At 38.6% G+C, this 14,302-nt stretch overlaps 2 protein-coding genes across 2 annotated transcripts in view; both read right to left on the bottom strand.

Moving 5' to 3' along the window:
• Nucleotides 1–235: 235 nt before the first annotated feature.
• On the bottom strand, nucleotides 236–10,662 carry LOC140947765 (protein boule-like). The gene is made up of 10 exons (XM_073396952.1): nucleotides 9,638–10,662; nucleotides 9,127–9,183; nucleotides 8,317–8,411; nucleotides 6,483–6,537; nucleotides 5,404–5,463; nucleotides 4,253–4,298; nucleotides 3,141–3,211; nucleotides 2,967–3,032; nucleotides 1,894–1,967; nucleotides 236–1,456 (listed from the first exon to the last, which is right to left on the bottom strand). The coding sequence occupies exons 1-9, from the start codon at nucleotides 9,659–9,661 to the stop codon at nucleotides 1,905–1,907; spliced, it is 537 nt and encodes a 178-aa protein (XP_073253053.1). The 5' UTR covers nucleotides 9,662–10,662; the 3' UTR covers nucleotides 236–1,456; nucleotides 1,894–1,904.
• Nucleotides 10,663–13,291: 2,629 nt separating this feature from the next.
• Nucleotides 13,292–14,302, bottom strand: part of LOC140947441 (importin-9-like) — a 31,170-nt gene continuing 30,159 nt past the window's right edge. Inside the window, exon 30 of the mRNA XM_073396548.1 lies at nucleotides 13,292–14,145. Within this exon, the coding sequence (XP_073252649.1) occupies nucleotides 14,029–14,145 (117 nt within the window). The 3' untranslated portion in view covers nucleotides 13,292–14,028. The remainder of the gene's footprint in view (nucleotides 14,146–14,302) is intronic.

Raw genomic sequence — 14,302 nt, 5'->3', positions numbered from 1 at the left:
AAAACGCCCTACAGTAGTCCAGTATATAGTAGTCGGTCTTGTCGCACTGTAAAAGCGAAACAAGGAATCATATTGAATTTACCTTCAACGCGCTGTTAAGAAAAACTTAAACAGCATATGGACTTGCAAACTTTTTTTTATTGGAACTCACGTTCGCCCACCAAAAAAAAAATTACAAATAGCGTAAAAAAGTATTGAAAGCCTGTATGCATGTAAAAATTCTTAAAAAAAGTGTACAAAATTTTATTCAAAAGTCCTTGAACAATGAAAAAGATACTTGCATCGTTGAAACTACCTAACAAGTTTTATCGTCAAGGTAATATAATCACTTGCTATAAGCATAAAACTTGATCCTTCTAAGCCTAAAATTCAGCGCCAGCGATAACGATTTCTGACTACTCATGTCAGTATTCGCAGTCAGCTTAAAGCGTTAATACACTTTGTAGTTTTTCTCAATTTAATTTCCGGTACGGCAGAAAAAAAAATCAGCGGAAACATCGCGTTAAAGAAAGAAGTTTAAGTGAAACCTTTCATCTTCCAGTGTGAAAACCAGGCGAGAAAATGTTGCGACTTTAAGAGACGTTTTTGAAACAGCAGCGAAATCTTTCATTCTCAGTAGAGAAGCCGTAACAAATTCCTCGAAAAAATCCGTTCAAAATTTACCATATCTCTGTTGCCATCGACCGCTTAACACTCTTAATATAAGCTGAAAAACTTGTTGAGAAAAACTACGATTTTGTACTGTTCTGCATTTCATAATTTTGTTAACACAGTTAACACAACAACACCTTAATTCTTAAGGTACTCTCGTAATTTTCTCATAGAATAGAATAATCACTAATCATCGGTATCACTTTTTTTAAAAAAATTAAATGACTAATTTTAAGTACTCGAGGAAAACTAGCGCTTTTCTCCCAGGCGGAGACGCAAAACCTATTAAAACTTAAAATTCACCAAAACAAACTACCAAAAAGGAGAAAAGTTAACGCGAGTCAGTTTAAACTGTCTCGTTCGAAGTTTCCTCCCTATTTCATTCGTTGATACCCTAGACCCTGTTTCACGGGTGCGGACAAAATAATGGCCAAGGAAATGTCGCCGCTCTTTGACTCACTTTGACCCGAAAGTCTCTCATCTCTCCAAATATGTCATGAGAATATTAGGACAACGTTGCCGAAGTCAAAGACCGTTAAAACAGGCTTCTAAGTATGAGGTCAAAACTGAAAGTTTATAAAGATCTATAAACGAGCTAGTTTTTCCTCGAGTACAATGCCCTCGAAAGACGTGCTTAATAAAGATAACACAGCAAATAACCTGACGGGATTTTAATTAGTATTTGCAAAAATAAATACGCAAGTTCCTCTCAAGAAAATAGCACTGCCTAAATAGGCTACAGAAACATCCATTGTGAACGAAGTTTAGTAAGCTTAAGCTGCACGACTTCTTGCGGGGGCTTAGTCTGCAAAAGAAAGACAGTCAACATCGTCAGCTGGCGATGGCAACGAAAACACCACCATTAAGACGAATTCGCGCTTTTTCAAACTCTTTCAAGATAATTTCGGCCCGCTTGAAGAGTCAAATACTGGTGAATTTTCCAGGAGTTGAATTCTTAAGGACCATACCCAAGTTTACAAAGAAGGAAAAAATCGAATGTTCAAGTCCTCCATCGTGTAGTGATAGCAAAGAAATGTCCTAAAAAGCGTGTTGCACTTTGCACGTGCGTGGATGTTGCACGTTGTTTGGATTATTTTTGTTATTGACGTCCCTTTTCGATCTACGAAATGGGAAAAAAACCAACTCTGGCGGGGATACTTTCCATGAGTCACGGCCAGGAAGTTTTGAGGTAACTCTTCGAACGCGAAAATCCGATGATTAACGAGGTATTTGTTAACTTACCTCGGTAAAAATTAATAGTAATAGACACAAGTATTGTATGAAGGCACACAAGTAGTATATGACGGCTGTGTTGTCTGCAAAGGGAAGACAACCACACGATTAGTATTGACCAAAGCTGCATGAGGTCAAGATGGAGTCCTCAGGGCGCGTTCTGTGCATCCCTCATCTTCTCTGTGCCTAGCTCAACTGTAGGCTCATAGTGCAGGCACATTATAAAAGGAGCTAATTTTTTCGTGTAGCAAGCCGCCATCTTTAATTCTGAACGGAAGCGCGGGGCTGTAAATTGGGGCTCTATAAAGGAGCAAGTGTGATCACCAGGGTACCCTGAAAAGTGTCCCCTCCCTCCCCCCTTTGGGTAAGCTGCAATGTATCCACAAATGGAGCAAGTTGATTCTTGTGCCACCAGAACATTAGTCTGCTACACAGCCGTTTTTAGCGTCGTCACGCAACGCTCCTCCCCACTAGGAGCGTTGCGTGACGACACTAAAAACGGCTGTGTAGCAGACTACCAGAACATGCGTGAAGAAAACCCCATAACGTGGTCATTTTATACGTGTGTCAAATGGTAAGAGGAAAGTTTAAATTAGACATTTTCCAAACAATTTCTCTCCTCGGATAATTACTCTGGTATGAACGTTCTCAGACACTTTATAGTTTTTGACTCCTTTCCAGTAATGTTTATGGCTGGTCTTTGCCAGTAAAGCAAAGGCCGAATATTTTTATATCTACTAACATACATGGTACCTTGTGAACGTAATCGCCAAAAAGGTTTTATTTTGAACGGCCAACTCATAAGATTTCATCAGAGTTGGAAGTGCATTTACGTCACAAAGAGAACTATGAGAAAGCGCAATGCTGAGGAGGTTTCATTTCAATGGTCACACCACCTATTTTGTCAACAGACATAAAAGTTTTAATATCCTAGATGTACTTTATATATATATATCTAATACAAACAGTACCATGTGAAAGTACTGCTGAAAAGATTTCATTTGGTGATACCATAAGACTCGAAAGTCAGAGTTATTAATTTATGAACTTTAATAAGCAGGAGTATAGAAAAAAAACCAGACCTGAACACAGACAGCAGGTAGGCAAGTTTGTGCTGTTGGCACTTGATAGTAGGTTGGTGGCGGAATCTACCCAAAACAAAAAAAAGATGACAACATTTTCATCTGACAGATTTTGCACATTCTTCAGTTGCCCATCATAATAATAACCTGGGATCACTCACACATGAAACTTACGGAAACAGGAGTTTGGTAGGTTGAAAATTCATTTGTTACTGGAACCAACACAATCTGCTGGGCCATAACAGCTGTAGAAAAAAAAAAGGAGTTAGCTACAGTTACAATACCCAATATAATTACATGGGGACGTTTCGCCCCGAGATCCAACCCCTTACCCCTTTATTTTACAGAAACAGTACCCCTTTCGTATCCCTTTCACTGACGAATGGTACTCCTTTCACATGCCTAGTTTACAATTTCACATCCGTTTTAACCCCTATGCACTCTCTTTAAAGTATGAATAAATCACAAAACTACAAATTTCTCTTGGTTTTTTCACAGCCATAAAATCCACCTATAGCCCTAAAACTTACAGGTCATAAAACATACAGACCAAAATGACAGATTTCCCGACTCTGTTGTGTACTTTAACTAGTGAAATCCCCACCCTTCTGTATAGTATACCCTGAAGCCCAAAAATAGGTACCCCTTTCAGGCGTAGGCTCCCCGTATACAGTCAGGGTGAGGGGAATAATTATTCCACACTATTCCATGAATAGTTTTTAAAAAAACAATAGTTGAAAAGAGAGTCAAAGTCTTGATACATCTTTTCAGGGTCAAAACCCAGTTCATTTGTTGTACATCTATGAGGGACAGATTTTTCCCAACTAATCGAGGTGCAGATCTAGGATAAATCGTGACCAATTTCCTAAACAAGCACCAAAGGCACAATTAAGCTTCTAGGGTGGTCAGGGGGCATGCACCCCCGAGAAATATTTGGATTTTGTCTCCCTTAAGTCACCTTTCCTGGGTTTCTGAGTAATTCAGACAGGATATTGACCAGAGTTTAACCTTGAAAATTTTTTTCCTTCAAAAATATATTTATTTATGAAAAATCTGACCAATTTTTGAAAAATAGTTGAAACCGGTGTGGATCCATGCCTGCAATCAGAGGTGCTACCCAGATCTTATACGTAAACATTATCGATAGGAGCTTCAGCACTCTTTCCTCAGGCATTAATAATGCTTCGAGGGGAAACCAGAGGTGGAGCCACGGATTAACTGCAGGTCTTATAATGAAAACTATACTGTACACTTTTAGCAAATTAATTTTACCTATAAATACTAACCTCCATTTTGTGATGAGCTTTCTCCTGCCAAAAACTGGCTGGATAACTAAAGTTAACACAAACAGCTTGTTTAGTACCAACCTCTAAAAACTTTAATCATATGTGTGCTTATTAATTCTTTTACAATAAAATAAAATACAAAATATACTTAGATAGTCATAGAGTCCTGTTGCGCTGAATAATCAATTGAAGCCTTTTTTTCTATAGAGCTGCAATCAGTTGCAAAAATACTTGAGACACTGTCCCTCATTTTTGCTTAAATGGCCTGTCCATGATCTTGTGCTTGTGATCCCCCCCCCCTCCTCCCCTCAAAGTTGCTAGCAATACAAGCCCATACTTGGTGGAATAACTTAGAATGAAAGGGAAGGGAAGGGGGGGAGGGCCGGTCAGTATTGTATATCACAGACGTGCAACTAGCAGCGATTTGAAGTAACGAAAGGCCGGTTTTTCATTGGAATGTCTCAACATTTTTGCAACTAGTTGTGGCTTCCCCAGATAAAAAAATTAAGTAAATGTTGGGTTCATTAATGCTCAGGAATCCCTGCTATGTTTACTTTAACAAAAAAAAAAAAAGGGTAAAAAGATCCTTTTTGGTCAAGATGGCGAGCCATTGGTTTCATTCTTTTTTGTTCTTGGACCTTAAATTCCCTCAGTCCATATAAAAAGGCAGAAAAAAAAGACTCCAAGAATCCAACCATCTTGACACACATACACACATACAAATGAATGAGATTTTGGTTCAGGGTTGTCAAAAGTATCCGGCTGCTGGTCAAAATCACCACCTACTTGATTAGTATCGGCTGGCTACTCTGCTTGGCATTTCTTTACGGATGACGTTTTTTAAATAAAATATCCCTGGACCGGCCGCTTACTTTGACAACACAGCCATCTACTTCAAAACTTTCTGACAACCCTGTGGTTGTCAGAACAACAGGGAAACACCCTACTTTTTTGCTTGAAAGGTTGAAGTTATTTGGTTTTATCATATTTTCAAACTGACTCCTGGTCCAAAGGGTAAAGAAAATTTATTTTCCGTTCACCTTGCCTTCTAGTCTACCTTGCCCCCAGTAAAATCTGTAATCTCTGAGACAACATTAGGATGATAAGAGAAATAAAGTATAATAATAATTATTTATTGCTTAAATGAATACCTCCTTTTTTACGGCTTTACGCAGCCTTAGTTTTCTTCCATTTTTATAATCAACTGTTCCCTAAATTTAGAAAAAGTGGTAATATTAGTATTATGTTGCACAAACTAATAAAAACAACTACAAATTAGTTACTTAGACCATGATTTGCATTTTGTTCCAACTTGCATTTAACACAGTGAGCAAACCCCAGCTGGGGTGGGGTTTACTTCCTAGTGACCTATACAGGGTCCCTTATTTAGGGTTCACGTTCATTTGTAGAAGCAAGGGTAGGGAAATCTGTGATTTTGGTCTAAAAGGAACCAGAAGGGCTAAACAGATGCATTTTATGGCCAAAGCCGAGAAGACTGCATAATTTGGTGATTTATTCACATTTACAAGACCAGTGTTCTCCTTCTGAGGCGGTAACCAGTAAAATTTACCACCTGAAGCAACACTTTTTACCAACTGCAACCACCTGAAGGTTTACTAAAATTAAATACCGTAAAATTCGGAAAATAAGCCCCTCCATGTATAAGCCTCCCAAACCGGTACTGCAAAAAAAACCCAGCAAGAGGAGGGCCATGTTCCTCACACCACTACCCCTCCCCCCTACCCCCAGGAAAGTGTGCCTCTTACACACATTTTTGCCATACTGGCCATGAATTGTCCCTAACCTGCTGTGCTAAAATTTAGGGAGAACACTGCAAGACAGTGACTTTCAAGCAGTGAAATGAGACACAAAAGTTGTTAACTAGGTAGGTGAAAGGCAAGCCCTAGGATTTCACAGTAACGATCCTTTCTGGTACTGGGTTGTTACTGTGGTGTTACAATAACAGAACCGAAAAATTGTTTCCCAGTGACATTTTCAGCCTTAGGGACCAATTTACAGAAATTCACTATTTTTCCACTCAAAAGGTCATTAAGGGGTTAAACTCTGAGGCAGCGCATCCCTGAATTAATACTTGGTTGAATGTCCCCCTGGGTCTTTACGCTGTTTTGTGTTTAAAACAAAAACAAAAAACTAATAAAAACATAGTGTAGTCGTAATCCACCCAATTTAGAATAAACAGAGAGGAATATTTAAAGAACAAAACTTATACCTTTTTTAAAAGTTCATTACGTGCGATGGTTGTCGCAAAAGTGACAAACCCATAGCTGCAAAAGAGAAATACTCAATAATCAGACAAGGCCTAACTGTGAACTGACGGGATCAGTTATTGACAATAAACTGTTAAACTAAGTAAAAATGTTTCAACTGTTATAAAATAATCATCTGTTGCCATGCATGTAAATTCATTTTATTGCTTGACACACTGAGAAGTGTGCCCTTAAGGCAAACATTAAAGCAAAGCCCCCATTCAAAAGCAAGTCGTTTCATGAAAATGCTGACAGCTTTGCATTTGTTGAGTCTTGAGTAGCTGCCTCCCTGCCTTTTAGGAGGTACAACGTTTGGTTTTTGAAGTGATATGATATGTGATCTAGATGAACTGTACATCTGATACTAGTAAGGGAACACATAAACATAGAATAGATGGCCAATATGTTTTTTTTGTCACGACAAATGGTGACTGTGTATGCCCCTCTCCTCCCCTCCTCCTCCCCCACAGTGGTTACAGACTAACAAACTTAAAATTTTCCAACTTTAAAATTACTGTAGTTAGGCCATAACAAACGTAAAAAATTTGTGCATTTAGAAAATTATACTAACAAGAATAAATTTGAGGAAAAACATTGGCCAAAAAGACTCAAGAAAGGACCTTTTATAACTACTTCTGCTGTAGTTTGGCAAATCCCCCTGGGGTGTGGGGAAGGGGAGAATTAGCTCCATGGAAGGTATTATAAAATATTATTATGGTCTAAGAATAGGGAACCACCCTAACAACACATCACAAAATCAGAGAAAGGATCTGAGATTAGGGTGGATCCGAACCTTGTCATCTTGGATTGTATGATAAGGTATTATACCACCCAACAGCTGCCATGTACTTGAGGGCAAAATACATCGTGAGGAATAATCAAACTAACAAGGCCAATTATCACTTTGTGCTAAGCTTGATAACACTCATTTACGACTTCAAGGCTCACGTTTGCCTTTATCCTGGAACTTAAAACTTTGCTACTACGTTCAAGGATACGGAAATACATTTCCCATGTGGCACGTTCTGTGGGCGTTTTAGATTAATGCAAGCTTCACTGTTTGTTTACTCGTCGTTCTAACCACTGGTAATTTAATTAAGTTTGAACCTACTCTCGCAAACATTCGATCATGCAATGTAATGTGGCTCTACAAACGTTTGCGCTAATCAAGAGTGTACAGACATTGAAAACTTCAACATAGGAACCAGACGTTAACGTGCTGCACTCTTCTATTTTCAAAGCCGTAATCGTTTCGTTGCGTTTTGTTTTCCTCGCCAGACGTTCATGAAAGTGCCAAAAAAATTCTAGCAGAAGGCTGTGACTTAGAAATTTAAATTAACTGTAAAAACGGTGATTTCTAAACTCAGTGAGAGCTAATACATTTACAAGAAGCTCAATTCACCTTTCTCCCGACCGAGCGATACCATATCATAATAGACGAAATTTACAACTTCAAAATTATTCAGCCGATACATCTAAAGACGGCTTTAAGACTATCAGAACTCAATTCAAAGAACATTTCTTATCAAAAATGTTTTCGGTAGGAGATGTTTTTCTGTTCAAAAACCTTGCTTTAAAGGCAAGGGATCGATCGATCGCATCAAAGTTCCATTTCATACAAAACCATCCATATTGGCTCTACATGTAACTTGCAAGCAAGGTGGATTTAAAAAAAAAATCATAGCAATAAAAGAATAAGGGAATAAAAACATGGAAACACACTTTTTACTAAATAAGTCAAGGTTTCTAAGTAAGCTTATACGAGAACCAAAAAGATTAGATTGACTTTAAACTTACCCCTTATTTAAACCCGTTTTTCGGTCACAGACTATTCTTACGTCTACAACTTCCCCAAATGATGAGAAAAACGTTTCCAATTCTAGCTCACTCGTCTGGAAAAGAGGGGAAAAAAGCAACAAATGAAATAAAATTAGAGTGACACAAATAAATGTACGAAGTGTTCGTTACTCGAAGCAACCAGATTCATCTGAAAAGCGCGCGTTTTTAGCAAAATAACTACATCAATGGAAATGAAAAAGCTGTGAAACCACTTTTCCTCCTCCACAATGCAAAACATCTACTAGATAAAACAAACAGATTCAAACTTTCCTTTCAGCGAGAATCACATCTTCAAAAGCACTTTTGGCTGACTATGCGATTTTGATAAAATGGGGTTGAAACATGCTGAAAAACATCGCTGTTTATCCTTTCAGCATTTGTATCTGGCAGATTGGCGGTAAAAGCTACTGATACTAAAGTAAAATAAAATGAAAATAATAGAAACCAAAAACAGAAAGAAGCAGAAATGCTTGAAATTGTTCATCTCCTGAGACTACTACAAAGGAGTCATAGTCGCTCATAAATTCAAACGAATAACGACCGCTCTGGAATGTGCATCTTCGGTGGTCGCTTCTACACTTTTCGCGACAAAAATTTTCCTGGAACCGCACGTTTGCAACATCCGTGATCGTCAAGACACAAATTTAAGCCTTCCGTACTATATCAGGAAGATTAAAGCGCAACGCGAACGATGAACCCTCGGAAAAAGATTCGTTCAATGAACAGAAACAGGATAACTTCAGCGAGAAAAGAAGGGTGTAAACGTACCTCTCTTGACAAACCTCCTATGAATACACGGTTAAAGATTTCCTGCCCGTCCGGGATCTAGAGGAAGAGAGAAAACAGGCAGATTTTTAGATTTGACCGCAAAACCGTTTAACAATCAGATCTACACATTTTTGAAACTACTGTTAAAATTGCGCAACACGTCACATGCACACAGGATCAAGCGTACATCAAGGGAAAAAAAAGGCTAATGCATACAATCTTCAAAATGATATCGTTTGCTTATTAAATAAACAGACAGTGGGACACATTTTCAAACAGGAGAACCCATATTTCTCAACTACAAGTGATTATTTCCTATTCTAATCTGTCTAATCCAAAAAAGATGGTTTAGTAACATCGATGATTAGGCGGCGTTATGTTAAAGACGGCGCTAACCAGACAACGCTGGACCATTTTGAGGGCACCTTTTTAGGCGCTTAAGCTTAATTCTTTACACCCCGGAAATCTTAAATACGCAAAAAACAAAACAAAAATACCCAAATTTACTCACGTTTGCTTGCACACTGGCGGTCATTTTAGTTCGTCTGGTTGCTACACGAAATGATTCAGAACTCAAGCGAGCTAGTCTTTCCAACGGCGGTACCGCGCTTTGTGATTGGTTTAAGATGACACGGTCTTATAACGCGTCAGTGCTGGAAACTAACAGAATCCAATACTCCAAGTACAAAGAAAGAAACTTTGAAATAACGCAAAAATGGTCGATCGACAGGGCGAAACGAAAATTCAGATCTAAGCTCAATCGAGGTCAAAGAGGTTTTTTTTTAAATCCACACAAGTGTTTCATATGTGATTCATTCTCAGTGGGCGGGGCACTCAAAATGTCAACTTGCTGAAGAGATAGCCCGCGACAACGCCGTCTATCACTGATGAATCAAATGCACGACGCCCAGATCATAATCTCAAATAAGAGGGCCTTTAAAAAGCCATCAATCAAAACATATTTAAAGCGATTGACTATTGCTGTTCGAAAATCTACTTATGTTTAATTGATGGTCTGGATTAGAACACCCAGTGCAGTGACTTGAACACGAGAAACCAATTCAAAATTCTACGGAATTAATAAAAACATATCAATAATTTCCTTGCTCGTGTTTCACGTTCCTGAAGAGAAAGTAAACACAGTCCGAACACTCACAAACGTCAAATAGCGAAACTGTTTATGTTGGCGAGACGCCGCGACCTTCTGTTTTCTGCAGCTTTTGTAAATCGCTGTGGCTATATGGCCCGTAACCAGTTTTGTAAATGGCGCGAAAATGTTACGCACAACCATCGCTGAAGGTGTTGGTTGGTTATTTCACTACCAAACACCAAAGAAGTTTAAAAAATATTAGATATAAACGCAATTATATACAGGAAAACTGTGTTATCCGTCATGATCTTAAATATTTTGTGCAGATGGAAAACATCGGCTCTTGAAAACGTTAACTAAAGACTGATCGAAAGAAAGACGACAGCGGTCGGTCACGAAATGGGTGGAAATTACAGCAAAAAATTAATCAACAGAAGATCCTACAATAAAATGACTTAGGAATATAACAAAAAATAAATAAGAATATAATAATATAAATAAGAATAATTATTTAAGAATATACAAAGTGATTGTTTTTGAAAATTTTTGGGAAATAGAATCGTTTTTGCACTCTTATGGGTTCTAAATGGGATTTTTTGTTTACTGTTTTAATAATCTGCCCACATTTGTTTTAGTGTTTCGAGTTAAACAGTCAGAAATGTAGTGTTTCATGTGTTTTTATGAGGTTTTAGCGATAAAACTCCTAAAAGTAAGTGTTACAGAGCTCAAAAGTATGTCATAAATTATCGAGGCAGCCGCTAGACCCTCCACATAGAATTAGCAGTACAATTTCATTAAAACGGAAACTAGTTGAATTAAGTCTGTCATTAGCCCAACCTAAGATAATTAGCGGCTAATCAGCTATGATCAACGCACGTCTGGTTTTTATTTTTTTTTTAATGCTAATCGGTCCTAATCCGTTAACATCAACAACAACTCGTCTCTTACAGTAAAAATTAGAACAGAAGTTTGCTACACAGCCGTTTCAGTGTCGTCTGAGCTTTGCGTGACGACACTGAAAACGCCTGTGCAGAAGACCAGGGAAAGAACGGATCGGTTAAAAAAAAGTATCGGTTCCAGACGAAATCTCTTGTTTACACAGACAAGTCTTGTAATGCTAATTTTCCTCAAATTTCTCCTGTACGAATGTTTTGGACGGCCACCTCTCGCGGCGAAACTAGTGGTGGCGTCTCGAAATGTCGAAACGCGCTAAGAAAAAGATAGCCACGCGCGCGACTGTCAGCTGACGCCCTCGCTTCTCGAATGCCGTAATTCATACGTAGAAGCAAGAGGTTAAGAGATCAAAATAATCTCTTGCTAGAAGAAAATAAGATACCCTAACCTGCACAAAAAAAGAAAGAAAAAAAAAAACCAGAACAAAAGAAAAACCAAAAAAACAAACAAACAAAAAACTATGACAAACCCAAAAAGAACAGAGTTAAATATTTTTGTCTTAATTATTAAGATTGAAACTGTTTTTACGTCAGGAGTCCACTAATCCTGAAAATAGAGAGGTTAAGAGAAACTTTTTAATACGCTAAACGTAAAACGTGAATTTGTACCACGTGAACAACTTTTCCCCTTAATCGTCGTTTACTATTTATCACTTCTACTCAAAAATAAGTAGTTTCACGCCAGTTTTATCCATAAGAATTGTTTTGGACAGTATTTATCTTCTTATTTTCTATTCTGAGAAATTCTCAACTTGAATCTGACGTTTGCCGTTTATACATCTTATTTCCTGCCATACAAAGACATGAATGCCAGATAGAGTGGTAACCTGTCTCTGATGGAAAACGACATGAAGTATTCTGTATTCAATTATCTGGGTAAACAACACTGAACACAACCCGACGTCAGCTTAAATCGCTTTATTATTTCTAATTCTATCTACTACTGTACAGTTTTTTTATACTATATATAATTCAAATAAGTAATTCACACCAATCTCCAGCTATTTAATGAGAAAAAAGGAGAAACACGGCATCCCCCCCAACCCCCTCACTTGACATGCGCCCTATAAAATTCATCCTTCCCGTCATCTAATTTGAAGCAGAAAGGAACCTTCAGTCACTTCTTCCTTTTGCAGCCAACTTACATTACCATCGTCTAAAAGCTCTATCAGGTTATTCGGGGGACGTCCACAGTTGGTGCCCGGGAATCAGTGCCTGGGTATTGGCACAAAATGATGTTCTGTTCACACTTGCGCCCTGCTAGATGCCATTTTGAAACATGAGCTTAGTGCGGAGTACAAAGCAATGGACTGCCCCAGAAATAACTAACAAACCGGTGTGCACACGGCGACCCGGTGCCCACTTTTGTGGGGCACCGTCACTGTGCCCGAATTCTATCGTGGGTACTTGAAAAAAGAATGTGTGTTCACCTTAGTGCCCGGCGAGAACCGTACTCGGGAACCGTGCGCGGATACCAAGTGTGCACGCTGCCCTAGTTATTTCCTCAAAAGGTCTAACGACCTCTGCATTAAAGCCCGATCGTCGCCCGCGCGGATTTCACCTTTTAACTGGATGAGGACATATAGCCAAAAATTTCGGTCGAAATTTCCGAACTTATTTAAAGGCAGGTTGAATGCAACTTTGACTGGTCTCGTTTACTTCATTCCGGCCTTTTTAAAGACGAATGTGACGCTGAATTTTGAAGGGTGGGAAGTTTCAGTCGATCAGCTACAACTAACCGATCTATTCAGTCTTGGACCAAAATTTCCTGTCGGTTATTGTGGTTCTGAAAGCGAGAATGGGTAAATGGAACGGCTAATCCTTCAATTTTTGATAACAGCGATTTACCAGAGAAAAAGAGCGCTTACCATTTGTACGGAAAATCCGGTAATTCAGGAGAGCATTCAAATGGAACAGTTCCTCCCGTTGAAATGTTTTCGGCGGAAAAGGTTATACCTTACGAGGTATTAGCTTTTTCGCGCTTTTACCGGAACGACCGAACTTTTCGGAACCATTTGTTTGGATTACCAGTGCCAGGCAGCCAGGTTTTCTCTAGAGAGAAGGTGACAAATTTACCGGTATTTTGTAAATAATACACTACACCGAAATTTTGGTACAAATGGTAATCGCTCAAAGTGATACCCAACCGAAATTTGAATGCGGATCGCACCCACAATGTTATTAAATAAATATGCTTGAATGAGGAGGCGGGCTAGTCCAGTTACTGAGAATTCGGTTTTCTTTTGCCGGGACTTTTCGATTCTTTTTTTTCTTTCCGTTTACAAAGTGTTTCGTGCTTTGTTTTCTGGATTCCACGACGGTTTAACACGCTAAAATAAAATACGACAATTACAGCAACGAGCTTAAGTCTCCGACATAGACTTTCTGAATCATTATAAACTGCCCACCTGCCCCTCCCCTAAGCCAACATTTTGCCGTAAGTGAGAAGTAAGTGTTAATGTTGGCTTAGGGGAGGGGTAAGTGGGCAGTTTCCCAGAAACGTATTTTTAAATGTCTGTTGATTTTTTTTTTAATACGTAGTTACCATTTTGCTAAAGAGGAGAATGATTTCCTCCGTATTTCTCTGGAATTCGACGTCCTCTTTCAGATAACAAAGAACAACGAGTCCATCTCGTTTTTGTAATGTCCTACGCTAGTGATTTTGCGTGCAAAAGACTTTTTTTAAAATTGTCTTGTCCGTGATTTGATTTAGCAGGCATATCTACCATAACCGCACGAAGAGAATGCTACCCTGCCTTTCCGCTCCCCAGTGTGACTTTGTTCATCAAATGACAAATAAGAAAAAGCCAACCTTGTGTTACTGTCGTCAATCTTGTCACGTATAATCTTTGCTCTTCTTTATGAAGGAATCCCAATCTTTGATAACGTATGTCTTTCTTGGGCGTTTAGTGCTTGGAAATAGGTTGGATAACATTGCTGCTGCGCAAATGTCTGGAGAAACTTGATTAAATGATCCTGGAGAAAAAAAAATGAAAAGTTCAAAAGGAAAATTGACTATAGTGTTATCAATGCCATGAGCTGATAGTCAAGGGCACTAAAATAAAAAATTTGTTCCAATAATAGATATTTAACTGTAGAAATTTCGGGCCAGTTGGAAAACCAGGACTGGACT

The sequence above is a fragment of the Porites lutea genome, chromosome 9 (genome assembly GCF_958299795.1).
Source record: "Porites lutea chromosome 9, jaPorLute2.1, whole genome shotgun sequence".
In the NCBI taxonomy this organism is placed as follows: domain Eukaryota; kingdom Metazoa; phylum Cnidaria; class Anthozoa; order Scleractinia; family Poritidae; genus Porites; species Porites lutea.
This window is presented reverse-complemented; position numbering and strand designations above follow the sequence as displayed.

Bases quoted from the DNA above. Each gene is read 5' to 3' on its own strand.
- LOC140947765 (XM_073396952.1), bottom strand. From the start codon at position 9,661: ATGACCGCCAGTGTGCAAGCAAAC. The intron at 3,212-4,252 runs GTTAGTATTTAT...TTTTTTCTACAG, and splicing joins AAGCTCATCACAAAATGGAG to CTGTTATGGCCCAGCAGATT. The intron at 1,968-2,966 runs GTCTGGTTTTTT...TTCCCTTTGCAG, and splicing joins TACCTGCTGTCTGTGTTCAG to ACAACACAGCCGTCATATAC.